Raw genomic sequence first — 26,927 nt, 5'->3', positions numbered from 1 at the left:
CTATAAGCGATGTCATACATGCCTGTGCCAGAAGTCGGTCTGCTCCTTTTAATAGTTGGGGCCTGACCGCTTTCCGTATATTCCAGTGGTGTCTATTTGGCGGGGCATGTAGGGATGGGGGAATTCAAAAGTCAGACCTAGAGCACAGCATGCCTTTAAGGAAGTTACAGCGTAGTTGGAAAATATGTCCACTAATAACTAATGTGAGGTAGTTAGTGTGCACTGTAAATGCCACAAGAGAAGGAAACCATATTTCAAGAAGTCATCTTCTGGGTGGCAGGGAAAGGCTGCAGGTTGTGAAGGAAAATGTCATTTCAGGAGGCAGAGACAGCAGGAAGCTGGTCCAGCTGGCAAAGTCACATAGGTCAGAAGACTAGATGTTATAGAGGCAACATGGTGCGTTCAGGGCAACAGAAAATCATCTAGTTTTCTATTTAATATATTTTGCCACTCTGGAAAAATATATAAAAGGCACTATCAGAAGATTTGGCTGGAAGAGTAGATCAGTCATAGAATAGATTTATAGAGGGCCTTAAATACCAAACGCAGAAGAATTCTAACTTTTTACAATAAGCCGTTGAAACAAGTTTTTTTAGGAACGGATGTGGTATATGATCAAGTTTATTGAGGGTTTTTTTGGTTCCGATTATCAGTCCAGTCGTTTTCATTTCCTTGTAGGTGATCTTTTCTTTCTAATTGCTTTTGAACAATTCTTTATATGTTGAGTTCCCACGAGCTTTGCTAGGTGGGAATTTATTTATACTCCTTGGGTTTTGTTTTGTTCTGTTTTGCAAGAAAGAGACAGGAAGGGAGATGAGAAGCATCAACTTATAGTTGCATCACTTTAGTTGTTCATTGATTTCTTTCTCCTATGTTCCTTGACCCGGGGGCTCCAGCTGAGCTCATGACCTCTTCCCCAAGCCAATGACCACGGTATCATGTCTATGATCCCACACTCAAGCTGAATGCGTCCCCTCTCAAGCTGGTGACCTCAGGGTTCCGAATCTGGTACCTCAGCATCACAGGTCAACACTCTCTCCACTGTGCCACCACCAGTCAGGCTGAGAACACTTTTATTAAAAGAGAATCTACAGTGGTCTCTGCCTGGGGTAGGGTCACTGCTTTCTTGGGTCTACTCCAGGGTCCCTCGGCTCAATCCAGCAGCAGTATTGGGGTAGCTCTTTTACTTTGCTATGCTTTGTGGGTAAAAACTCACCTGTTACTATGGCTCAGAGGATGTTCGAGCTTCAGCTCCTCGGAGGTTTTTCCTTTGTATTATTCCCTACAGAGGCAACATCACAGTTGTGTTACATGCATAATCTCACTGGTTTCCAGCAGAGCCCTGGAAGCAAATGTTGTGCAGGGGACTGGAGGCCTAAGAGATGGCCTGCTCAGTTGGCTGGGTAGGCCAAGAGCCCAAGGCAGGGAGGTAGCTGGGAGCCTAAGTAAGAGCCATGTAGGAACCTACAAGATGCAGGCCTTGTTTTCTAGGAAGTAAACTTAGAAAACTTAAACTGGAGAAGCTCTGGCTGGATAGCTGTGTTGGTTGAGTGTTGTCCTGGAGCATGAAGGTTGCTGGTTCAATTCACCAGTCAGGACACATACAGAAGTAGCTCAATGTCCCTGACACTCTCTCCCTACCTCTTGGGTCAGGAAGGGGAAGGGGAAAATTTGGCCTTGAGGCTCACATGTAAAGAATTAAGGTTGGCAGCTCAATGAAGACCTTACTACAGACCGAATGTTTTTATCCTTCTGGGATTATTCTAGGCTATAATTGTATACTTCTCTTAACAGATTCACAGATGATGAAAGTCAAACAGGATTTTTGAAATTTTACAAAGGGAGAATACATTTCCAGAGCTACTTAAAAATACAAATGTCTGAGTGAGTCCCACCCTGGGATGATGCTTTGTAGTAGTAGGGTTGCACAGCTCAGAACTGCTGTTCTATAGCTTAAGGGTGTAATACAGGATTCAGAGGATTCGTGGTTTGGTTTTGTTTTGGTGAGAGGAGGGGAGGTAGTAAGATAGAATCCCACATGTGCCCGACCAGGATCCACCCAGCAACCCCTTCTGGGGGTGATGCTTCAATCAACCAAGCTATTTTTAGTGCCTGTGGCTGACATGCTCGGACCAACCGAGCTATCTGAGGGCCCAGGGCTCACGCTTGAACCATTTCAATGCACTGTCTGCAGGAGAATAGGGAGAAAAGGGGGAAAGAAAGGGGAAAAGAAGTGGATGGTTGTTCCTCATGTGTGCCCTGACCACGGATTGAACCTGGGATGCCCACACACCAGCCAATGCTCTATCCACTGAACCAACCAGCCAGGGCCAAAATTCCATGATATTTTTTTAAAAAGGTAAAAGATGAGAGAAGTAGGGAGCTGATTATTTCATTGAAAGAAAGGACTGGGGGAACTGCTTGATAACAGTCAGAGAGAGAGAGAGAGAGAGAGAAGGGTGCTCGCTACTGTATTCCAGCCACTCAGGGAGAAGCAAGTGTGCTCAGCCCCACTGTGCCTGTGACCAGCTCTGGGGTCTTATTTAAAGGCAGGTCTCAGTGGGACCCAGGAGTCTACAAGCCCCGGGTGACGCCTGCACCTCTGGTCCTCCTGCTGCACCTTTAGCAGAAATGAGGCTGGAAGAACGGACAGGGATAGCCACAGGCAGGCATTCTGGCTCTTTCTGGGCCAGCCCCACAGGCAGCAGCATGTACCCTGAGGTTGCTGGGGACTGAGCATCATGGGAGTTCTGCAGTCCCAGGGGGTCGGGCTTTCTCAGAGTCCCTCCAGCTCTGTGAGTCTAATTTCACAATGTCAGGCAGCGTTAGGGCTTTTCCAAATGTGTTTATTTGCTATGTTAAAAATCCACCCATTTCCATGGAAACTTGCACATAATAAAAATGTAGTGCAATAATTAAATCCAACACTTGGTAGTCATTTCTGAATGAAACTATGCCCAAAGTTCGGATTTGCTCTCTTGCCCAAACAGATGAGAGTTCTGTTTGGTTTGGTTTTGTGTTTGTTTTAAGAAAAATTTCAGATCTCACTGAGTGCCATCACAGAGTACGCTGTCGGGTGTGCCGTGCGGGCCATGACTGGGCGCTGCCCCGAGGCCGCTGCCCCGGCTCTGTCAGCGTCCGTCTGAGAGCTGTGTGAACAAGACAAAACCTTTTCACCACTCTGAAAGTTATTTTAGTTCGTCCAGCCACTCATCTCGCTTCTTTTATTTTAAAAATTCAGTTTGGATGAAACTGATGACCAACTTGATGTTAATCCTACTGTTCTAGAGCTTCAGATGTGATGGGTAACAATTCTTACAACGCCTCCCTTTTGATAAAATCCTCTTTATAAGTGTCACCATTAATATTTTATATTTTTACAGCCTGTTTAGGAATAGGTTTTTTAATGTTTTATGAACCAAGCATTAGTTTATGTACACATTTCAAAAAGACAGTAGTTTCACTAACATATTCCCACACTCACTGATTTGTAGCTGAATTTCCATTTTCTGTAATTCCACTGTGGTTTTTCCTTCATTCATCTGGAATGGGAAAGAGAGGTTTAAAATACAATCCAAAATGTATAGATTTGTTTGAGGGTTTCTGTTGGATTTATAAGGTTTTTTTTCTTGTACTATAGTAGCTGCCTTTCGTGAAAGACTTGCTTTCACATGTAGCTCAAAATTTCTGAGTTAATTTGGTTTTCTCTTATTTGAAATGTATCTGAGAATAAAGTTTTCTGTGTTGACCATTTATCATCATGTAGCAGCTGCTATTTTTTGGCAGAATTTTGAAAATACATGTGGAAAGTGAGAGTAATGGTATGCTGTGTCAAACAAGAGCTCAGAATCAACCCCTGTCTCCTAACAACATTCTAAGTGTCCTGCTAGACCATCCATAAAAATGAAGATTGCAAGACATGCGAGTTGCATTGATGATGGCTCCATCCGCGGCTGTGTTCGCCTGTGTGTGTTCCTCCCTTTATTCCTCTGAATATTATCCTTGTCTTAGTATTACACGTGCCTGTCAGTCACCATCTGGATTGTAACTATATTTGCAGTTGCTCAAAATGGAGGAAAATAATTTCTTCATTATGTTGACAATCATTTATACAATTGGGATTGGAATTCTGGACCAGTAGTTTTTCATAGCCAATCATATTACGGTGTCTTTACAGGAAGTGATATGACTTACAGTATGCCTAAACTGAGAAAACTAAGCCACAGTGCAATGTATTTTTCTGTGTATAAGGTATGATTTCCTGGCTAGATCAGGAAGCTTTTATTTTCATTAACCGAAAACTGAGCCTATGTAGTTCAGGTACTGGGCCAACAAAAAGGTTTTAGATGTCCTCACCAGGCACAGTCTTAAAGTTAGTGTTTCTGGCATGAGTGCCAATATCAATTTAGCACAGCACAGTAGCAGGTGATGGAACGGGAGGTGGGTGGGGTGGCCAGGTGTGTCTGAAGGAGGTGGGCCCAGCCTAGCGGGAAGGTAGAGCCTTAGACGGGAAAAGAGTGAGACATGAGTGCAAGTCCCCAGCATTACGCTGGTCTGCATGGCAGCTCCTGGGGAATGTCAGGTGCCAAGGATAGCTGGGGCTCACTGGGAAGTTGTGGATACTAAGTTTAGAAAAATTAGGCTTTATCAAAGAGTATGTCCTTGAATTCCACCACCACCACCCAGTTCCAAGGACTTAGATGTTTTCACCGGGGAGCTGAAGTCAGAATTCTGAGCCAGCTGGGTGAAGTGTTTGGGAAGGAACCTGCGAGCTTTATACTAGAAGACTCAGAGAAGGATATAGCAGGGAGGTGCCTTGGAGTCCCAGTTTGAGTCGAAGAGGGCTCGGGGTACTGATTCACTTTCTAATCTCTGTCATGCCTTAGTTTGAGTTAATTAAAAAAAGAAACCAAAAGCATGTAACACAAATGAGTTGTTTTATTATGGAGGAAATTATTTAAATGCAGGTTAATATTTGCATCAGTTTTGTTTTTTTAAGCATTTGGATGTGTCTTGACAAGGGTGCAGCTGTCTTGCAAAGGTAGGAGACAGTTCCTGCCCTTCCTTTTGACTCAGTTGGATGTAGGACTGGGGAGTCTGGGTTCATGTGGACCCTGTGCAGCCTTGCTGGAGTTAATACAATGCATTGCACATGAACTTATTACCAGTGGAGAGGTGGGGGCAGGGGTAGTAGTTGTGCAGGAATGAAGCTTCTGAAGATACAGAAGATGAGCCCTGGCCAGGTAGCTCAATTGGTTAGCGTGTTGTGCCAATAGAGCCATGGTTGTGGTTTTGATCCCCAGTCAAGGCATATAACAGAAATCAACCAATGATTGCATGAATAAGTAGAACAACAAATTGATAACTCTGCCATCCATTAGTCTTTCCTGCCAAAGTTTAGAAAAGTCCTTTTATTACTTCAGTCAAAGTAAACGTGTGTGAGGAGTCAGTGTCAACTTGTGGAACCGTAGTGGTCAGGTGGCTCTGGCCAAAGTTCTTTTTGGAGTGTGTCTCATCTGGGGTTGTCATTTTGTTCTTCGTCTGGCTGGCACATTGTTTGACTACAGAGAGCCTGCAAGTTGGCTGATCCTTTTGTGTCTGCTAGCTCTGCGCAGGCGCACGGTGAGGTCTGTCTCTTTACAGGCAGCCATTTGGCAGCTCTCCAGATGACCTGCTGTGCCCACACCCTGCCGCGGAGTCTCCCAGTGACGAGGGCGCCCTCCTGGACCAGCTCTACTTGGCCCTGAGGAATTTCGATGGCCTGGAGGAGATTGACAGAGCTTTGGGGATACCCGAACTGGTCAGCCAGGTATGCGAGGAGGGGCGCAGGGGGTGGGGGCCAGCAGCTCCTGGGCACGAAGGTGTTTGTTTCCTCTCATGGACAGATCATCTGCAGTCTGCTTTTTAGAATTCCTTTTTCTCTCACACCAAGCTAGTTGTTTTCTTTCTCCACCTTCCCCCCCTCCCATACTCCTATGTAAGCTCTGGCCCAAGAATGAGCTTTACATAGGATTTGGGCTATTGAACTGAAAGACAGAAGCTCAGGTCCAGTGCACCTAATGACAGGGAGGGACAGGCAAGGAGCAGAGGGCCCAGAGGGAGTACTGTTGCCCCAGTGACCTAGAAGGCTTTCATCCAGAAAACCAGTATCCGTGGTCAGCATATTTATCTTATATTTGTGAGCTAGTGATAGGAAGCTATTTGTTCTAAAAGAATACTTTACAAATATGTTAGCAGAAGTCATTTTAGATGCTGTAGTTCATTAATCATTTTGACCTTTGCGTGGGTTTAGCCCACAAAAATTTGGGGGATAAGAAGTTAATCAATCTTGCCCTGACCAGGTAGCTCAGTTGGTTAAAGTATCATTTCGATATGCCAAGGTTGCAGGTTTGATCCCTCTTCAGGACACATACAGGAATCGACCAAGGAAGGTATAAATCAATAGGACAGCAAATCTCTGTGTCTCTCTCCCCTCCTTTCTCTAAAAACTAATCAATAAATTTTTTTTTAGTTAATCACTCTTGCCTGACCGCTGGTGGTACAGTGGATAGAGCGTCAACCTAGGACACTGAGGTCCCAGGTTGAAACCCCAAGGTCACTCACTGGCTTGAGCGTGAGATCACTGACATGATCCCATGGTCGCCGGCTTGAGCCCAAAAGTCACTGGCAAAGAAAAGAGCACTTTATAGCAGTAATACAATAAATAACCTGACACAGTCTCATGAAATGACAGCACATTCTGAATCTGGCTGTGTAGCTACATTTGGGAGCGGCCTTCCTGGCTCACTGTGTAAGGGGTAACAGTTGTGCTCTTGTCTTCCTCACTTCTCAGCATGAATCCCCTTCGTGTCTTATCACTAAAAAGTACCTTCCAGTGTTCAGTTGGCTTCGTAGACATCTGACGTGTTGTGAGAGTCCATGATGAAGGTGATGCAGAGTCACTGGAGACTTCTCTAAAGCATTAAAAATAGTTTGTCATAATCCCCACAGTTGGGCAGACAGCAGTGGGAGTTAAGACTTGTTGATTCATACTAAGAACAGCAGAATGGAAAGAGATGACTTGAGGTTACATGATAACCTGAAGTAAATCAAGAAAGGAAAATGAAGTTTAAATATTTCCTGTGTGGCTTCTATGCTGTGCCTTGGGTGGTAGTTAGAATCTAGCATTCAGTATTGTTGTCTTCAAGTTTTATCTGAGTGACATTTAAAAATGTATTCCTGGTTTTGCTGAGTGCATTGTTTTTATCAAAACTGGTATCATGTCATCATTTAATACTTATATCTCCTTTTTCCATTTATTTGTATTATTTCTATTTTGTCTCATCAAATCCACTATTATATCATATTAAACCAAATTGTGGAAATGTGGTTATCGGGTGGAGTCAGGGGAAATGTGAAGTGTAAATGGACTGACTTGATTTGTACTTACCAGAACTGTGTTTTCTTTGAAAGTGGAAATTACTTGATTAAATTTATTCTCTGTTAAAGATGGGCAAATATTTAAAGTTCTGAGATAGTTTGTGTATTTAGTTAGAGCAGTGATTCAGTAGTGAATGGTTTCCCCCACATAGACTTCATCCACTTTTAAAGGCTATCATGGGGAGGGGGCAGTGGGCCCTGTTCTCACGATTCACCCTCAGGGCCACACCGATGTCAATCTTGTGTGGCTCTGGACCCCTCTCCAACGTGGGTGGGCTGGTTTGAGGAAGCCTAGGATGTTACTAAGCTAAAGAAAGCTACCTAGATGCTCCTGCTATTGGACCTTCCCTCCTACATGTCAGGACTTGGTTGTAGCAGTTGCCCCTAGAAGTAGAAGAGGAGCATTAGCCACGAACACTTTTCCCCTCTGCACACAGACATTTAGAGCCCCCTGGGTCTGACTGGTCCCCCCTGTGGAGGTCTGGATTTTCTACGCCTGCCCCATTCTGACCCAGATAGATAGGGGAGCCCTAAGAAGGCAAGCATGACAGACACATTAAGTATGTGTAGTAGATAATAAGATGGTGACAAAATGTGGGGTATGTGGGAAACTCCAAGAGCCACAGAAAGCAGTTAAATAAAGGCAGAGTATCATACTGGTGAGGAGCCCAGGTCCCGAGGCACAAACTGGATGGGACCCAACGACTTCTAGCCAGGGTACCTTCTTGCAGTTCGCTTCACGTCTCCAAGTCTTTGTTTACCTGCAAAATGGGAATAATAATGGTGGGAACCCCAACACTGCTGATCCCAGCCAGATGCCAAGGTGGTTGTTTAGTTCAAATGAATTATACAGGTATGAATAATATGTGAAAAAAACTTTAAACATGGGCATTTAAAGTCCAGGTCAGTCTCTGATCGGGGGCGCGAGTAGGCCGCATTCACAACCGGTGTGTCCCCTCCCTTGGTTACAGTCACCCTGGAGTCAAGCTCGACCCCTGCCCTTTCTCACATGACTGGATCTGTGGGACACAGAGGCTTCCCGAGGAAGAAAAGTGAAGTCAGGCTAAAAGGATCTTGGTGTAGTGAGGACAGCATAAAAAGCTTCTGACCTCTGACAGTGAGAAACCAGCTGTCTGTTTCCTCTGCTGTTTTTAGTGCTTTTAATTCTTTGCTTGTTCCTTGGGGGCTTTCCCTCCAGAGCCAAGCAGTCGATCCAGACCAGTTCCCAAGTCAGGACTCCAACATGATGCTGGAGCAGAAGGCACCTGTTTTCCCCCAGCAGTACGCATCTCAGGCACAGATGGCCCAGGGGAGCTACTCTCCCATGCAAGACCCCAACTTCCACAGCATGGGGCAGCGGCCTAGTTACGCCACACTCCGCATGCAGCCCAGACCTGGCCTCAGGCCCACGGGCCTAGTGCAGAACCAGCCAAATCAGCTAAGACTTCAGCTGCAGCATCGCCTCCAAGCACAGCAGGTATGTCCTCTGTGGGTGCCTGGAAGTCAGGGGTCAGGGACACAACAAAGACCAAGGTCAGATGGTGCAACAATTGTTGTCCTTGGGAGGGCTTAAATCTTATTCCATGCTCTCTAAGGGAGTATAAATTCTCCAAGATGATCCTACAATTTTCACACTCCTTTCTACTTCCTTTCTTTCTCCTCTAACTCCACCCCAGTACAGAGTTCCTATCCTTTTATGCCCTATCTCCATTATCTACTAATGGTCTGACCTTGCTCTCTGAGCCTCGATTTTTATTCTGTAAAATGGGCTTGTTGTACAGTGTAGGGCAGTATGCATATCTTTAAAGGACCTCGCACAGTTTCTAGCCCAAAGTGAGTACTCAGGATACCAGTTGCTCCTGAGTTCTAACTCATGACAAAAACAGTCACTATTAGCCTGACCTGTGGTGGCACAGTGGATGGAGTGTTGACCTGGAATGCTGAGGTCGCCAGTTCAAAGCCCTGGGCTTGCCTGGTCAAGGCACATATGGGAGTTGATGCTTCCTGCTCCTCCCCCTTCTCACTCTTGCGGTCTCGCTCTCGCACTCTTTCTCTCTCTCCCTCTCTCCTTTCTCTTCAAAAATGAATAAGTAAAATCTAAAATAAAATTAAAAAGAGTGAATTTTTTTAAAAGTTTTTTTAATTAAAAAAAACCCAGCCCTGGCCGGATAGCTCGGTTGGTTGGAGTGTTGTTCTGGAGCATGAAGGTTGCCAGTTCAATTCCCTGGTCAGGGCACATACAGGAGCAGCTCAATGTTCCTGTTTCTCTCTCAGAAAAAACAAAAAAACAAACAAACAAAAACCAGTCACTGTTCGCACTGGCTCAGGCACGTCTTGTAATGCAGCGTGTAGTAATGCTGCAAGCTTTCAAATCTCCTTTGATTTTTCTGAGTGGCAAGCACCAGCCTTGTTCTAGTCCTCTTCTTGGCCTCTTTTTCTGGCCTTTCTCCTCCCTCTCTCCCTTGCAAACAGTATATTTTCCAAACAGTTCAAAATAATTTCCCTGACGCCTCACTCAAAACTAGCTTTCCTGGTAATTCAGCTGCAAACCACAGGGTTTCAGTACCAACAGCATGCAGATGTTGGGTTGGGAGGGTGATTTTTTTGAAGGATATATTGTTTTTAAAATGTGCTGATTCTTAAAAAAAAATAAAATAAACATACATACATACTGAGTCCTATGTGTATGCATTTAGAATCGCCAGCCGCTTATGAATCAAATCAGCAATGTTTCAAATGTGAACCTGACGCTGAGGCCTGGAGTACCCACGCAGGTAAGGAGCAGACGAGCGTCAGCTTTCACTGTGTCCCCTGGCACTTCCTGTCGTTTCTCTCCCCTTGATGTCCTGAGTAAGGTAACTTAGACACTGTACGATCCCGGCGAACACACTGGACCTGGAATGTCTTTCAGTTCTCTTTCTAATCTCACTTGTGTGGTTCCTCCTAACCGCCGCCATTGCTGTTCCCGGGTTCACTTGATTCTCGTCACTCATACCTTGTGTTCCATAAACACATTGCGAGCACGGGTCCTTCAAGCTCTGGTCACATCTTCAGCAATCTAGCAATACAGAACCTTGTTTTAGGTGTGTTTCCATTTGAAAACAACTTATTTTATATATTGTGGATTCATGAACATTGAACTCCCAGCCAACAGTCTGTGTTTTCTCCATGAGGCACAGCCCAGCCTCTTGTGCTTGGGTGCCCAGGCAGCCCTTCAGCGCTGCTCTCAGGAGCCCTTGTAAAGAGTAGAATCGCCAACAGAAAGTACAGCAGTGTTGAAAAACGTGGAACTAAGTAGCCTACAAAAAGGACACTTGTTTGCAGTATAAGGGTGGGAACCAGAAGGTGGAGTCGGGAGGGAACCGGCACATGGGGCCTCTCAAATTCTCCGCTGCTCACATGTGTCCATAAATGACAGTGATACTGTGAATAGTGACTTCAAATACAAGTAGATTTTAGTGAGTAAGGGAGTTCACAGAAAAGGAATCCACGAGTAGTGAACATCGGCCGTATGTTGCTAGGGCCCATAAACAACCTCACATCTCTCTTGCTGTGAACAAGTACTGGTGTCCCCTCCCTTTGCCTGTCTCTCCCTACACTCTCCCTCTTTCTGCCTCTGCTCAGACTTTTTGTATTTTTCTGAAGTTAGAAGTGGGGAGGCAGTCAGACAGACAACCGCATGTGCCCTACTGGGATCCACCCAGCATGCCCACCAGGGGGCGATGCTCTGCCCATCTGGGGCATTGCCCTGTCAGGCAGGAGCCATTCTAGCTCCTGAGGCGGAGGCCATGGAGCCATTCTCAGCATCCGGGACAACTTTGCTCCAGTGGAGCCTTGGCTGTGGGAGGGGAAGAGAAAGAGAGAAAGAGGGAGAAGGGTGGAGAAGCACACTCCTGTGTGCTGTGACCAAGAATCAAACCCGGGACTTCCACATGCCGGGCCGACGCTCTACCACTGAGAAAACTGGCCAGGGCCTGCTCAGACTTTTTTGAAGGGTTTGGTACCATTTGGCACAGTGATTTGGTTTCCCTTTGGACTTGAATGCCCTTGAATGAGACTATGAACAGCCATCCTCAAAGTTTATATCTGAGTCCTCTTACATACGGACTGGGGTTGTTGTGAGGTTCTTCAGTTAAGTGTCCTCTCACCACGAGCCCCAAATTAATTGTACTAACATTGAACTTACCTGTGCATGTCATTGCAAGGTTTCAGGATAATCAGCATCTCTGTGGAACATAGATGCTCATATTCTCAACCACCTGTTCCAGTCTAAAATTTTCTTTCATGTAAATTTATTTTCCAGATAATTTTGCATGAGATGGTACCATTTTTTATCCTACTTGTAATATACAGTTTGTTTTTTAACCTGTGTCTGCCCCCAATGTTTCCCTTCCTGTACTGCCCCCCATTTCAGGCACCTATTAATGCACAGATGCTGGCCCAGAGGCAGAGGGAAATCCTGAACCAGCATCTCCGACAGAGACAGATGCATCAGCAACAGCAAGTTCAGCAGAGAACTCTGATGATGAGAGGTCAGGGGTTGAACATGACATCAAGCATGGTGGCTCCTAGCGGTATGCCCGCAGCTATGAGCAACCCCCGGATTCCCCAGGCGAACGCACAGCAGTTTCCATTTCCTCCAAACTACGGTACTGGACTAGCATCCCCACCACCTTTTACCAGTCTTTTCTCCCCGGTGTCCCCCAGCCCCGGGCCACAGCTCCTCCCTCACAGTTCTTTGCATGGCTCCCAGATGACTCTGGCTAACCAGGGAGTGATAGGAAACCTGGGAGGACAGTTGGGGCCTGTCAGGAGTCCGCAAGTCCAGCGCGGTCCCCTCAGTCTCTCAGCTCAGGTACCACCTTTTCTCTGAGTGCAGGTCTTACTTTAAGAATGACCAAAGTAAGTATGCGTGGGTGTGTGCATCTGCCAGTCGTGTGTGTGAGCATGTGTGATATCTGTGTCTATGTCCTGTCTGCAAACACAGCTGCATATGTGTGTATTTATATTTGAGAACCTCTGAGTCTGACTCAAACAAATCAATAGATGAACACAGAATGTTGAGAGACATCTATAAATGGAATTATTAAAGAGGTCCTACAACTTTGAAAAAATATAAAAAGCTTAAGATTACACCCAGTCTTTAATGAATAGATAATTCTTGAGAAATGCTATATAGAAACCGCAACAGCCTGACCTGTGGTGGCACAGTGGATAAAGCCTTGACCTGGAACGCTGAGGTCAATCACCAGTTTGAAACCCTGGGCTTGGCCCGTCAGGCACATACAAGAAGCAACTACTATGAGTTGATGCTTCCCACTCCTCTCCACCCCCTTCTCTCTCTATCTCTCCTCTCTCTAAAATAAATAAATAAAATCCTTAAAAAAAGAAAGCCCTGGCTGGGTAGCTCAGTTGGTTAGAACGTTGTCGAGATATGCAAAGGTTGTCAGTTCAATCCCGTCAGGGCACATGCAGGAACAGACTGATATTATTGTCGGAGATATGCAAAGGTTGTCAGTTCAATCCCGTCAGGGCACAGGCAGGAACAGACTGATATTATTGTCGGAGATATGCAAAGGTTGTCAGTTCAATCCCGTCAGGGCACATGCAGGAACAGACTGATATTATTGTCGGAGATATGCAAAGGTTGTCAGTTCAATCCCGTCAGGGCACATGCAGGAACAGACTGATATTATTGTCGGAGATATGCAAAGGTTGTCAGTTCAATCCCGTCAGGGCACAGGCAGGAACAGACTGATATTTCTGTCTGTCTCTAAAGTCAATAAAATTTAAAAAAATAAAAACAAAAAAGGAAACTGCAACATAAGACTTCTTAGTTTTTTCATATTGATTTATTTAATGTCAGCCTTAAGAAACAAGTATATAAGGTCATAAATATTAACATTTGTGTGTCTGTCATGTTCAATTAATAGTTGAACTATTGATAGAAGTAAGTGCTTACATTAATATTCAAAATGACTTTCCCTATCTTTTGACAGCTTACTATAAATAACTGTCATGTCTTTGTGGTGCTTAAATTCATATATCTTTGAAGAAACAAAGATAATGTGCAGCTTTTTCCCATGTGATCTTCAACATTTCTTTTATCGCTAATATAAGTATGAATTAAATATGCACTTTTTACAGCTCTTGTAGGGAAAAAATTGTTTACCTAGATGTCGTTGCTGAAATTTTCTGAGAAGTTGCTTCCTTTATTTCTAAGCACCTTTCTTCTATATTCGTTTTGATTTAGAAAAGTCTTCTAAAAAATGTTTTTCCTTTTAGTCTAAAATGCTATTTGCTTCTAAATTGAACAAGAAGCTTGCATTGAATTTTTTTCCTTATTCTTGCTAATCCTGGATAACACTCAAGTATCATAGAGTCTTTTATAAGACAGATGAGCTCGTTGTGCACGCAGTTGCTTATTTTTTAAAATGCCATCTATCTCCTGGCCGGGTAGCTCAGTTAGTTAGAACATCATGTTGATACGCCAAGGTTGTAGGTTTGATCCCTGGTCAGGGCACATACAAGAATCAAGCAATGGGCCCTGGCTGGTTGGCTCAGTGGTAGAGCGTTGGCCTGGCATGCGGAAGTCCTGGGTTTGATTCCCGGCCAGGGCACACAGGAGAGGCGCCCATCTGCTTCCCCACCCCTTCCCCTCTCCTTCTCTGTCTCTCTTCCCCTCCCGCAGCTGAGGCTTCCCTGGAGCAAAAGATGGCCCGGGCGCTGGGGATGGCTCCTTGGCCTCTGCCCCAGGCGCTAGAGTGACTCTGGTCGCGACAGAGCGACACCCGATGGGCAGAGCATCGCCCCCTGGTGAGCGTGCTGGGTGGATCCCGGTCGGATCCCGGTCGGGCGCATGCGGGAGTCTGTCTGACTGCCTCCCCGTTTCCAGCTTCAGAAAAATACAGAAAAAAAAAAAAAAGAATCAAGCAGTGAATGCATAAATAAGTGGAACAACAAATTGATGTTGCTTGCTTTCTCTAAAATCAATTTTTAAAAGTTAACACATTTGAATAATATTTTACTGAATTAACATAAGCCATTCTCTATGAGATGGATGTATTTTTCATTCTTTTAATTTTATTGATTGATTAATTTTAGAGAAAGAGAGGCATCAGTTTGGTGTTCCATTTATTTATGCATTTATTGGTTGATTGTTGTATGTGTCCTGACCGGGGATTGAACCCACAACCTTGGCATAGTGGGACGACTCTGTAACCAACTGAGCTGCACAGCCGAGGCACTCGACTTTTTATATATAGTTGAACTCTAATTCTGTTTAAACTTTAAACAGTCCTTATAATGATATATAAAAATTAAGACTATTTTAGGTTAAAGAAAAATATATATTTGATGATTACTGATTTTAAAAAGGATATGGGGAAAAATTGTATTTTCCCTCTCTACCTCTAGCCATGACGATGAATATGGTTCATAGGCACCCTTGTAACCACTGCAGAGAATTAAGATACGGAGATATTTTTGTGTGTGCATTTTATCCCACCTTAAAATCTTTATAAAATATATTAACCAGTACATGAACAGATATTTGAAAGTAATTTTCTATGTGTACTTAATGTGAATATTTCTTTGCACCAGTCTTTGTGATAAAACTAACAATCTCCTTTGGATTTCTGTTTTGTTTTCTAAGGAATAAGTCAGCAGCCTGATCCTGGTTTTACAGGGGCCACCACGCCCCAGAGTCCTCTGATGTCGCCCAGAATGGCGCACACCCAGAGCCCCATGCTGCAGCAGACCCAGGCCAGCCCCGCCTACCAGGCCTCCTCGGACATGAATGGATGGGCACAGGGGAATATGGGTGCAAACAGGTATGCTGTGTTTCTGGGTCTTTCTGATATAACTGACACCAGGGAATCTTTCTATAGACCACAAGTCTCTTTTCGTAGTTTTCTTAACTTCTTTGTGCAAGCAAGCAATATCGAGTAAACTGCTAGGTAAACCAGCTTTTACAGCTTACTTTTTCTAGGGCAGTCACTAGAATTTGCAAAAGCTTAACATAAAGTCTTTTCCTTAGAATTAAAAGGAACTCCCCTAGGAAGCTAGCACCCCACCAATTTCTAATAGAACTGCTGAGGAAGGCAGTGCCCCAAAACTGTCCTTATTAGGATGTATAATAAAGGCAAACAAGCAAAAAGCCTGTCTGCTGCAGACACACAAGTAAAACAGACATCCCAGGCCTTCATGGCGCTGTGTTCCCTCCACGGCTTCATTCAGCACTTCAAGCCCTGCTGTCTCTCTTCTTTTTTTTCTTTAGCAAGAGAGAGAAGTGGGGGTCAGGGGACAGACAGGAAAGGAGAGAGATAAGAAGCATCAACTCATGGTTGCAGCACTTTATTTGTTCATTAATTGCTTTCTCATATGTGCCTTGACTGAGGGGGCTCCAGCCAAGCCAGTGACCCCTTGCTCAAGCCAGCAACCTTGGGGTTTTGAACCTGGGTGTCCCAGGTCAACGCTCTATCCACTGTGCCACCACCTGGTCAGGCAAGCCCTTGTTTCTGGCCTCAGTGCCTGGGTCCCACCCTGGGTTCTCCCAGCCTAGATCTATTCATTCTGCGGTAGGTGCCTGAGGAACAAGTGCTCAGAGCTACCTGCCTGTCTGCACAGAGCGCTAATGTTTCCATCTTTGCATTGCATTCCAGCATGTATTCACAACAGTCCCCACCGCACTTCGGGCAGCAAGCCAACACCAGCATGTACAATAACAATATGAACATCAATGTATCCATGGCCACCAACACAGGTGGGATGAGCAACATGAACCAGATGACAGGACAGATCATGACCTCAGTGACCTCCGTGCCTACGTCGGGGCTGTCCTCCATGGGTCCCGAGCAGGTGAGCACCCCGAGGAGCCCCTGTCCTCTGATAACTTTTTGTCTATTCCTGCATTGAGTATATCTTTCCCTGTCCTCAGCATCTGCTGTCCACTCCCACGTGTGTTTTGAAGAGTATTTTTTCACCTTTGTCAGTGCACTTACCAGGAATACTTGTTAATTATGAAATAACACATGAAAGGATTCCTGGCTGCTCAAGCATCTTAAAACATTTCTTAACTTTGTTGTCACTTAAATTTTTTTCTTATTTGAAGAATTTACAAATGCTAACATGAATCTACAGCCTGACCAGGTGGCACAGCAGATAGAGTGTTGGCCTGGGACACAGAGGACCCAGGTTCGAAACCTCAAGGCTACTGGCTTGAGCTCAGGCTCACCAGCTTGAGCCCAAGGTCACTGGCTTAAGGAAGGGGTCACAGTTTGGCTTGAGCCCCCCAGTCAAGGCATGTATGAGAAGCAACCAGTGAACAACTAAAGTGCCCCAATTATAAGTCTACAAGTTGATGCTTCTCATCTATCTACCTTCCTGGGTGTGTGTGTGTGTCTTGATATTCTTTTTCTAAATATAAAATCAGATGACTCAAAAACTATTTTTTATCATCTTTGGATGTGGGTGGATATCATAATTTTTTAGTCAAATTTTTTTTTATGACGCCATTACGTGTTGAAAAACTGAAACAATTCTATCACCTCGAGTAAACACTATCTTTACTAGTAGGAGAGACTCAAAGCACCTGATACCTCAGGTGGCCAGTCTTGGTGGGACTCAGGCATCTGTGCTAGGGTTATCCAGAGGTAAGATACTGGTTAATAATTTTTGAATTGTGTTTATAGAAGATCTTTATTATTATTATTATTGATTTTAGAGAGAGATGAAGGGAGAAAGAGAAAACTGTCAGTTTGTTGTTCCACTTATTAATGCATTCACTGGTTGATTCTTGTATGTGCCCTGACTGGGGATTGAGCCCACAACCTTAGTGTATCAGGATGACACTCTAACCAACTGAGCTACTTAGCCAGGGCATTGAATATCTTATTTTTAAAGGGCACAAAATGCTTGGTATTATACTACCTCAGTAGTTGATTTGAAATATAGGTGTGGCAAGGACCCCAAGTCTTATTTTATATAAAGAGAAATGGAGGCAAGGAAATTGAAGTGATGTAACCAATAAGTCATTGCCAACACTAAATTTCAGTTAGATTACAATTGTGAGAATGGCAAAAGATTGGAAGTTTGATCGAGTCTATTAAATTCTGATGTTGATAAACCACAGTTTACTGAATCTTGTAGTGCTTCGGTGTTTTATTCTGTAACAAGATGTTAATAAAAATGCATAGTGGTGCGTGAGAAAATTTAAAGCCCTTTATAATTTAAGAAAGCTCTATGCATACATGTAATAATAATATATAGACTTTTATCTTTTCAGTGGAGAAAATATCGTGTTAATGTTGAATTTTCCACAAAAGTGGGCCACTAATGTTTCTTGACTGACTTTCTAAGAAGTGTACAGAGTGAGGGCTGCTGAGATGGTCTAGTCTAGCATGGGTCCTTGTCAACCTACCCAGGTGCGAACTGGTACATGGTTGTTTCTTTATAAGTGAGAAGAGGGGAGATAGACAGACTCCTGTATGTGCCCTTGGCTGGGATACACCCAGCAATCCCAGTCTGGGGCTGACACTCAAACCAGTTGATCCACTAGCTGCAAGAGGAGAAGAGAGAGAAGGGGGAGAGGGAGGAGAAGAGAAGCAGATGGTGACTTCCCCTGTGTGCCCCTAACCAAGAATTGAACCCAGGACATCTGCATGCCAGGCCAATGCTCTATCCACTGAGCCAACTGGCTAGGGCCCAAATTGGTGCATTTTTATTAGTCCAGATTGTTTGAAACTTTTGCATGGATTTTAAACTTTTGAGAATCACAATTTTGGAAGCCAAAATAACACAACTGCAGAGTGTATCTTATAAAAAAATCAATCCTCTACCAACATTTGTACATTCACTTTGTAATTTGCAAAAGACATGACAAATGCTAATGAACAGTTCACTTAGTCGTGGAAGATTCCCCAAATTCAACTCTGTTTTGGGTATTCACACTGGCGCTTGCTAATCAATAATTTGCCTAAGTAATAAGGATATGAGGAGCCTCTCACATGACATCAAAGTCCCAAATGTGAGTCACTGGTCTAATTTAGCCCAAAAAGTGAGCATGTTCTGACATAAAAATACTTTTAGTATGATCATCTCTTGAATTTTTATACAGAATGCCAATAAAATTTAATTTGAAGGCAGCTAGGATATTACAAGTATTTATTTCATGTTTTTCCATATTCCACCCAAAATATATACATGGGAGGGTGAATAGTGGGAAGTAGCCATTTTTATATAGTCATCTTTCCCGTCATTTTACTTCTGAAAACAGACAAGAGGAAGTTTGGTGCTTGGATGTTCCCCACTACATTTTTGGATGTCCTGTGAAAAATAGCTACTATCAAAAATAAATAATAAAAACTAGAAATAAATAAAAATAACTACCGTCCCATTTTGTCGCCCTCAGGTTAATGACCCTGCTCTGAGGGGAGGCAGCCTTTTCCCAAACCAGCTCCCTGGAATGGACATGATTAAGCAGGAGGGAGACGCATCACGGGTAAGAAACAAGGAAGAAATGTATGAACAGGATTAAGTGAGCGTGAATATTTTGTAGGCCAAAATTGACAGATAGATTGAAGATAATTATAATGTTTGTGATTTTTTTAAAACAAATCCTAACTTTATCTGACTTACAATGGTTTTGTATAATTATTTCTTTTGAGCTAATTCTAATTGAGCTGATGGTGGTATTTTAATTAAGAACACTAATTTTGCACTGGAATGATACTATGGCAAAGCAAAACATAAAGGGGCAATGAATTTTTTCAGCTTCAGAGGGAGAATTATGCAACTGACCAGGAATGAAGCTCCACCTGTGACCACTAGGATCCATAATCCCACAAGAGTTTCTCCAGGTTTCTTTTCAGTGTGCGGTGGTGAAACCCATTGTTTTGGGCTGACTTCCTCCCTAATCTTACTTAAACTAGATAATTTTTGGTCTTTAGCCCTGATGTGCTAAAATTCTATGTCTAAGTATCTAAATCCCAGAAGCAGTTGTTTATGTTCTCACAGCAGCTAGCATTCCCGCTTGCATAACTTGGATCATACTGTTATTTAATTCTCCCCGGCTGTGCCCGCTCCGGAGGCGCGTGCACTAATTGTCAGCCTGGCCTGTTCAACAATTTTTTACAGAGACAGAGTCAGAGCAAGGGATAGACAGACAGGAACGGAGAGAGATGAGAAGCATCAATCATCAGTTTTTCATTGCGGCACCTTAGTTGTTCATTGATTGCTTTCTCATATGTGCCTTGACCGTGTGCCTTCAGCAGACCGAGTAACCCCTTGCTCGAGCCAGCGACCTTGGGTCCAAGCTGGTGAGCTTTGCTCAAACCAGATCAGCCCACACTCAAGCTGGTAACCTTGGGGTCTCAAACCTGGGTTCTCCACATCCCAGTCCGACACTCTATCCACTGTGCCACCGCCTGGTCAGGCTGTTCAACAATGTCTTAATAGCAGTGACTAGAAGTATCTTAATGTCTTGTTATGATTCTACCCTAGAGTAGGTGTTCAATTAATATTTGCTAAGTGGGTGAAACGGGGGGGGGGGGGGGCGATAGTCATTGTAATTAGCCAAAGAAAAAGCATTGACAGATATTTGCACCAGCCAGAGAAAAACGCCTCCACCTGATTCTTGCTCACTTAAAAAAACAAACACACACACACCACAATCCTTGGTATCCAGTCATTCATGTTGTCAGCACATAGCAGCCAGAAACAAGCAAGATTACCTGTTTGGGAAAAACCTGGGTGATTGAGCTTGCTGAAGCTATGGAGGACACACCCGGGGAACCTTAGGACAGTCTTTGTGAGGGAGAGTCAAGAGGTGCCTAATATAGGAAGTAGGTTTGTATTGGGTGATGTTGAGGAAGGATTAAGGAAGTGGTGGCCACTTCTGGGTCAGATGCTGTGAAAAGGTGGGGGCAGTTCAGCAACTGAGAGTCTCAGTAACCTTTTCTGAGAAGGTGGAAGAGATTGAATTAGGCTAGGCTGTCATTGCTAGGAGAGCAGTCATTCAGAAGGAGCAATTGGGAACCCACTGCAGTGTGTCCTTCAGAACAGTGTGTTAGATCCACTGGCCTTTGCAGACATTACTTGTGTTCAGTTATCTGTTTGCATCAAAATCAAGATAAACTCACCCAGAGGCAGCCTTTGTGGCTGGCATTTTTATTTTAATTGATTTTAGAAAGAGGAAGGAGAAAGAGGGGAGGAGCAGGAAGCATCAACTCGTAGTAGTTGCTTCTCATATGTGCCTTGTCCGGACAAGCCCAGGGTCTCGAACTGGCAACCTCAGCTTTCTAAGTTGATGCTTTATCTACTGCGCCACCACAGGTCAGGCTTGTGGTTGGCTTTTTTTTTTTTTAAGATTTTATTTACTGATTTTTAGAGAGAGAAAGAAGTGGGGGATGGGAGAACCTGAAGCATCAACTTTTGTTGTAGTAGTAGTTGCTTCTCATAGGTTCCTTGACTAGGTGAGCCCGAGGATTTGAACCAGCGATTGCAGCATTCCAGGTCAGTGCACCACCACAGGTCAGACGTGGTTGGCATTTTTTTAAACAGCCAAGTATTCTGATGTTTTTGTAATGGGCTCTATGATGGTTTTACCAAATATTCAGAGATCTTTCATAATTTTCTCTGTCTCCCTGCAGAAATACTTGTGACACTGAAGGTAGCTGGTTGCCTCTTTCTTCAGCGTACTGGGCTCACTTGCTCAGAACACTTCCCAGTCTGGAGAGCTGCGTCTATTTGTTCCGACGCCCCGACCGGCTGCCAGTTCTGCCCGAGCAAGCTCAGCAGACGGCCTGGGCTGGCTCCCGGGGCAGCAGCCTCTCCTCTCGACAGCCTGAAGCTTGCGTCCAGACAGTTGCTGGGTCTGTTCACTGCATTCACCTTAGTGCAACTTAGATCTCTCCTGCAAAGTAAATGTTGACAGGCAAATTCATACCCATGTCAGATTGAATGTATTTAAATGTGCGTATTTAAGGAAAACAACCATGCTCTTGTTCTGTTCCTGTTTGGTTCCAGACACTGGTTTCTTGCTTTGTTTTCTCTGGCTATTCAGTCTAGTATAAAAGATTCAGATTTCATCTGGGGGAAAGAAAAGGATCTTTTTTTAAAGCAAACTACATGTGTTTTAAGCTAAACCCTGCGTTTGGGATAAAAGCAGGCAGGCACCATGGACAGCTCTATATGGACAGACACCCCCAAGAAGCGAAGTCCAATGGAGTTGGAGTTGTATCTTTGCAAAAAGCTCTCAAGACCAAGTCGGAAAGAGTTTCCAGTTGCTGAACAGATAAAAAGGGTCCTGTGAGAGGACAGTTGACATTGACAAGTACTTTTTGTTGTTGTTGTTGTTGTTAAAACCAAACTAGTTCGTGTAACTCATAAATCAAGATTTTTCATCTCCAGAGTAAGTTTCCTTTAGATTGACCAGACAGCTTTGATTAGCATCTCCTCTTCCTCACCCATCCTGATTATTTTCTGCTTTGGTTCCCCTCACTTTCATTCTTTTAAAAAACAAAAAACAATAAAAGCAGCAGAAACCAGGTAAGCCCTTATTTCCTTAAATGTTTTGCCAGCCACTTAAGTTGCTAACTTAAATTTCAGAAAAATGCATTTACTGGCAAGGAGAGGAGCAAAGTTAGGACTTGATACAATCACCCTGAGGACACCTGCTTCAGAAGGGTGCCCGCTCTGTCCGCCGGTGACACAGGCCTGCACCACAGAATCACGGTGTGCTCAAATTGACAGCAGACATGACAGACCTAACCTCCGCCATGTGGTTTTTATTTTGTTTTTTTTTAGCAGTGCTGATTAAGCCGAAGTTTTGTAAGGTACATACAATCCAATTTATATGTAAACAAGCAATAATTTAAGTTGAGAACTCAAGTGTTTTAATTGTATAATTTGTGTGAGGTATACATATTGTGGAATTGACTCAAAATGAGGTACTTCAGTATTAAATTAGATATCTCCATAGCAATGTCTCCTAAAGGTGTTTTGTAAAAAATATCAATGCCTTGATTAGACCTAATTTGTAGACTTAAGACTTTTTATTTTCTAAACCTTGTGATTCTGCTCATAAATCATTTATCTAATCTATATGATACGCAGCCGCTGTAGGAACCTGTTCTTGATTTTTATATGTTTATATTCTTTCTTAATGAACCTTAGACTACATGTTACTAAGCAGGCCACTTTTACGGTTTGTTTTTCTTGCCCACTCTGGTCGGGGAATAATCTTTTATTAATTGGTGTCAGTTTCAGACAAGTGCAATACCAAAAAACTGGTTACCTTTTTTGAGCTATTTCTCCTCAACCCCTAAGACAGATACTTTCTTACCTAAATTTCAGAATGGTGTCTTTTTGATGTCTAAAAAGCAAAGCATTTTATATCTCACTAGCCACGCTTTTTAGGAACAGAGAGGTTTTTCCTGGAAATCCGACTGTTTCTCGTGGCAGGGTAGAAGATAGACAGGCTGCCCCGCTTTCTATCTCTGTCTCCCCTATCTGTACACACTGTGGGTTCTAGAGAGCGAGCGAGCCCATCTGTACACACTGTGGCTTCTAGAGAGCGAGCGAGCCCATCTGTACACACTGTGGCTTCTAGAGAGCGAGCGAGCCCATCTGTACACACTGTGGCTTCTAGAGAGCGAGCGAGCCGAAAGGTAAAAGGGAAGCAGAGGGTCTGAAGGTCTTGCTCCATCTTAAGAAATTTTCTGGAAATTTGCATTTCGATACCTTTTTCATCTTGAGAGGGGTCTCACTACAGGGAGGTGGCCAACGAACAGCACTTCTCGGCGCCACCAGTTCACATGTCCCCTCGGAAAGCTCTGATCTTCTCAGCCAAACCATTGGGCGGCCCAGCCGTGACGGGGAAACAAGCAGATGTCGGCCCAGAACTCCACGGCCTCGTCAGTGTGATTAGACTTACGTCCTACACAATTTAAAGTGACCAGTTTTAAGTTGCTTTTTAGAAATATGTCTTAGAATGACTTTAGCTTCACACAGCACAAAGGAGAAATGGAGTTTAAGCTGCATTTGTTTCGAGTTTTAAGTCCCCTTTCACTGTAACACTGTCCAAAAAATACCTGTGTATCATGTATGTCTATCCATCTGCCCACTGTGCCCTAATGTCAACCCTAAGATGAATCTGTCAACAGCGATGCTAGCCATTTGGAATAATTCATGATCGTGGCTGTTTTGAAGGAAAAAAGGTTATAAATTCTCTTATGGCTCGGATCAGGGAGTGGGTTTTGCTTTACATCTAATTAAGAGAAAAGTAAGTGAAGGAATCCTCTGATCATATTGATCACTGTGGAAGCAAAAGCCAAATCAGTCCCCTAAGTTATCAGTATTTCTCATGCTGTACACAGTAAATTCATTAGACTGAGTCCTTGGCTTTTGTTTACTAGGACAAAGAATCAGTGTTTTACTTATATTACTAAATGTGAAAAACACATAATGTGAAAAGTATACATACATCCACTTGGTTGTGAGACTCATTTAAGTGTTCATGTAATGTGGTAAGTTGAAAACGGGAAGTGAGCTCTTCTACTACAATGAATTCGTTTGGCTCAAAGATGAAAATGCCCCCTCCCACGTGTATCTCCCGTGGCCTGTAATAGTGGAAAGCAATGTTTTTGCAGTTTATATATAATGCAGTTTTTAATCTGTGTTTAGAAATGGAGTTCATATGGGCCGACCACATGATATGGGTGGCGCACATCCACTGTAGAACCCAAAGATACACAATCAATTTTGAAATGCAACTTAAGCCATTAATTGTTGGTGTGAATTTAAAATTTTCTAGTATTTGTATGGTAGTATGCTGCCTACGAGCAAAGCATTCTCTGCACAAAAGAAAATTACTGTAGTGGCTTCAATTTTAATTAGAATTTTCTCCCTGGTGTTTCTTTATAGACTAAAGCAAAATCTTTTCAGTTTCTTACTACAGGTAAAAGCTATGTGCAAGAACCTCAAAATGCTAAAATCTAGCATAATGCCTTAGACCTGTTTTTAAGTCTTGTATATTCCTACATAGCTGTTCAATGTATTATATTTGTATAGTGAATTGTGTACAATTTTTGAATAAGTACATCATCACTTAACCTTTATGTTGTTCAATAGTGATGATACATTTCTTCAAACATTTAACTGTCATTTTTTTCCTTTGTCATTTGTGGGTTTATTTGTACAGTTCCTCATGAAGTTGCATCTGAGATGTGTGTATATGAAAAGATTATACAAGGGTATAATTAAGCAATATATTAACTATGGTTCTTCAGGAGAAAGCTTACAGTGTTTCAGGTTGTGATTTATTTTCAAAATGGATTTGACTGAACATCACTTTGTTCACCTGCATTTGATGTTTGTATTTCTAGTGTGAGCAGTTTATGCAAAGGTAGATATATTCAGAGAAATTTTAAATACATTTATGCAAGTTAATATTGCTTTGCTGATGCTCTTTGCTTATTTGATGTTAAATAATGCTATTGTAAATAAAGAATTCTGTTGTTATTGCATCATTTAATAAATTTTAACGCCTTCGGGTTTTACATGGCTTTGGAGATTGTAAAGTGTTTATCTTGTACCTTCATTCATAAGTGCATTTAAATTTAAGATACCTGACTTGTAATTTAATGTCTTAATAGATTGATTGGTTTAATAGTTGCTAAGCAATGTAGGTACACTACCTAAAACCCAGTTCATAAACTGTATGTAATATTAGTAAATACAATCTGGAATTGTATTTTTGAAAGATACCAAAAACAGCCTGACTGGTGTTAGCACAGTGGCTACAATGTTAGCCCCGGGACTCTTGAGTCCCCACTTGGAAACCCCCAAAGTTGCCAACTTTAGTGCAGGCTTGCCAGCTTGAACGCAGGCTTGCTGGCTTGAGCACGGGGTCACTAGCTGGGCTCGAGTCCCCATGTCCGCCCACCCCACCAAGGCACACATGAGAGGCAATCAGTGAACAACTAAAGTGAGGAAACTAGGACTTAATGCTTCTCATCTCCCTCTTTTTTCTTGTCCTCTCTCTAAAAAAATAAATAAAAATACCCAAAACAAAATGATTAGAAAACTCTGTCAATACTATTAACTACATTAACAAGTTAAAGGAAGGAAAAAGCATGGTTGACCTAATAGGTGCCATCTGGTAGATTTGCACAGGGTGAATTTCAGCCCGCACTTAGGAAATCCCAAGGGAAAAGGAGACCGCTGGGAAAAGTAAATGTCCTCAAGTTATTTGAGTCATCAGATAAGCTGCAATCCCACTGATAACATCTTGATTAGTGGTGAAATATTTGAAGTATTAATTAGTATGAAATAAGCCCACTACCAATGCTCAGAAAGGGGGTTTAACTAAGAAAAAAAAGAAATGGGATATTACTACTGGAATAGAAGAGGTAAGACATTTTCAGCCAATACGACCATCTTCAGGGAAAAACCCAAATGAATCAATTGACTGGCTCTTGGAATGAATAAAAAAGCTCCAGATGGATAAAAAATTAATACCTCTCTCCATACTACAAACCAATTTTTTTAAATCCCCACTTACAATAACAATATAAAACAATGCTTATAAAATAGGATTACACCTAACACAATGTGAAAGACTTCTGTGTAGAAAACTATATCCTAGTTTTATCGAAAGATTTAGACCTGAAAGAAAAAGACCTAATACTATAAAACCATCAACTCCTTCCCCCAAATTATTACAATTCCAATCAATCCCAGAAAGTAAAATACATTCAAAAGATCCAATGTATAATTATAGAAATTGTGAAGGAGGAAAAAAGATATGGGACTGTAATGCCGGTGGTCAAGGCCAGGCAGGTTCACATTGGATTCCGGCAGACAGTAGAATAACTGCTGAGCCGGAAAGGGTTGAGCCATTCTGTTTAATAAAGTCTCACAAAGGCAGACAAGACAGGCAGAAACCGCCTGTATGGCCAGCAGTCGGCCCCGTCACGGCCATTCACATGCAGGTTCCCATTAGATTTGGGCAGACGGTAAAGAAACAGTGGAGCCTGACCTGTGGTGGCGCAGTGGATAAAGCGTCGACCTGGAAATGCTGAGGTCGCCAGTTCGAAACCCTGGGCTTACCTGGTCAAGGCACATATGGGAGTTGATGCTTCCAGCTCCTCCCCCCGCACCCCCCCCCCGTCTCTCTCTCCTTCCTCTGTCTCTCTCCCTCTCTAAAAATGAATAAATAAAAAAAAATTTTTAAAGAAAAAAAAGAAACTGGAGCCAAAAAATGGTAGGCCATCCCTTTATTATACTCTCGTACAGGCCAATGAGCAAACACACAGGGCTCCAAAACCCTGACACATAGAATCTTCTCTGGTTTTTCCTAGAATCAAAGACCCCCACCAATCTTTGTCACCTCTGGTTCCCCATCTGCACACCTTCTCCCTTCTCTCTGCACAAACTGGCTTCTCCTTCAGCACCCTGCCGTCTTGACTGCTCTCCCTCCTCTTAAAACTTCTCTGACGCCAAAAACT

The 26,927-nt window shown here is 43.1% G+C and overlaps 1 protein-coding gene across 10 annotated transcripts in view; it reads left to right on the top strand.

Moving 5' to 3' along the window:
- The window catches only part of NCOA2 (nuclear receptor coactivator 2), a 315,226-nt gene extending 291,606 nt beyond the window's left edge, over positions 1-23,620 (top strand). For 8 of the 10 annotated variants that reach the window (XM_066266291.1, XM_066266295.1, XM_066266286.1 and 5 more), the window contains 8 exons: positions 5,644-5,809; positions 8,618-8,896; positions 10,116-10,193; positions 11,834-12,068; positions 15,074-15,251; positions 16,083-16,278; positions 18,830-18,919; positions 21,069-23,620. In XM_066266291.1, the coding sequence (XP_066122388.1) occupies positions 5,644-5,809; positions 8,618-8,896; positions 10,116-10,193; positions 11,834-12,068; positions 15,074-15,251; positions 16,083-16,278; positions 18,830-18,919; positions 21,069-21,080 (1,234 nt within the window). In that variant the 3' untranslated portion in view covers positions 21,081-23,620. The remainder of the gene's footprint in view (positions 1-5,643; positions 5,810-8,617; positions 8,897-10,115; positions 10,194-11,833; positions 12,069-15,073; positions 15,252-16,082; positions 16,279-18,829; positions 18,920-21,068) is intronic. The other 2 variants (XR_010730241.1, XM_066266294.1) reach the window with 2 other exon arrangements.
- The last annotated feature ends 3,307 nt before the right edge of the window (positions 23,621-26,927 follow it).

The sequence above is a fragment of the Saccopteryx bilineata genome, chromosome 3 (assembly GCF_036850765.1).
Source record: "Saccopteryx bilineata isolate mSacBil1 chromosome 3, mSacBil1_pri_phased_curated, whole genome shotgun sequence".
Classification (NCBI taxonomy): Eukaryota; Metazoa; Chordata; class Mammalia; order Chiroptera; family Emballonuridae; genus Saccopteryx; species Saccopteryx bilineata.
This window is presented reverse-complemented; position numbering and strand designations above follow the sequence as displayed.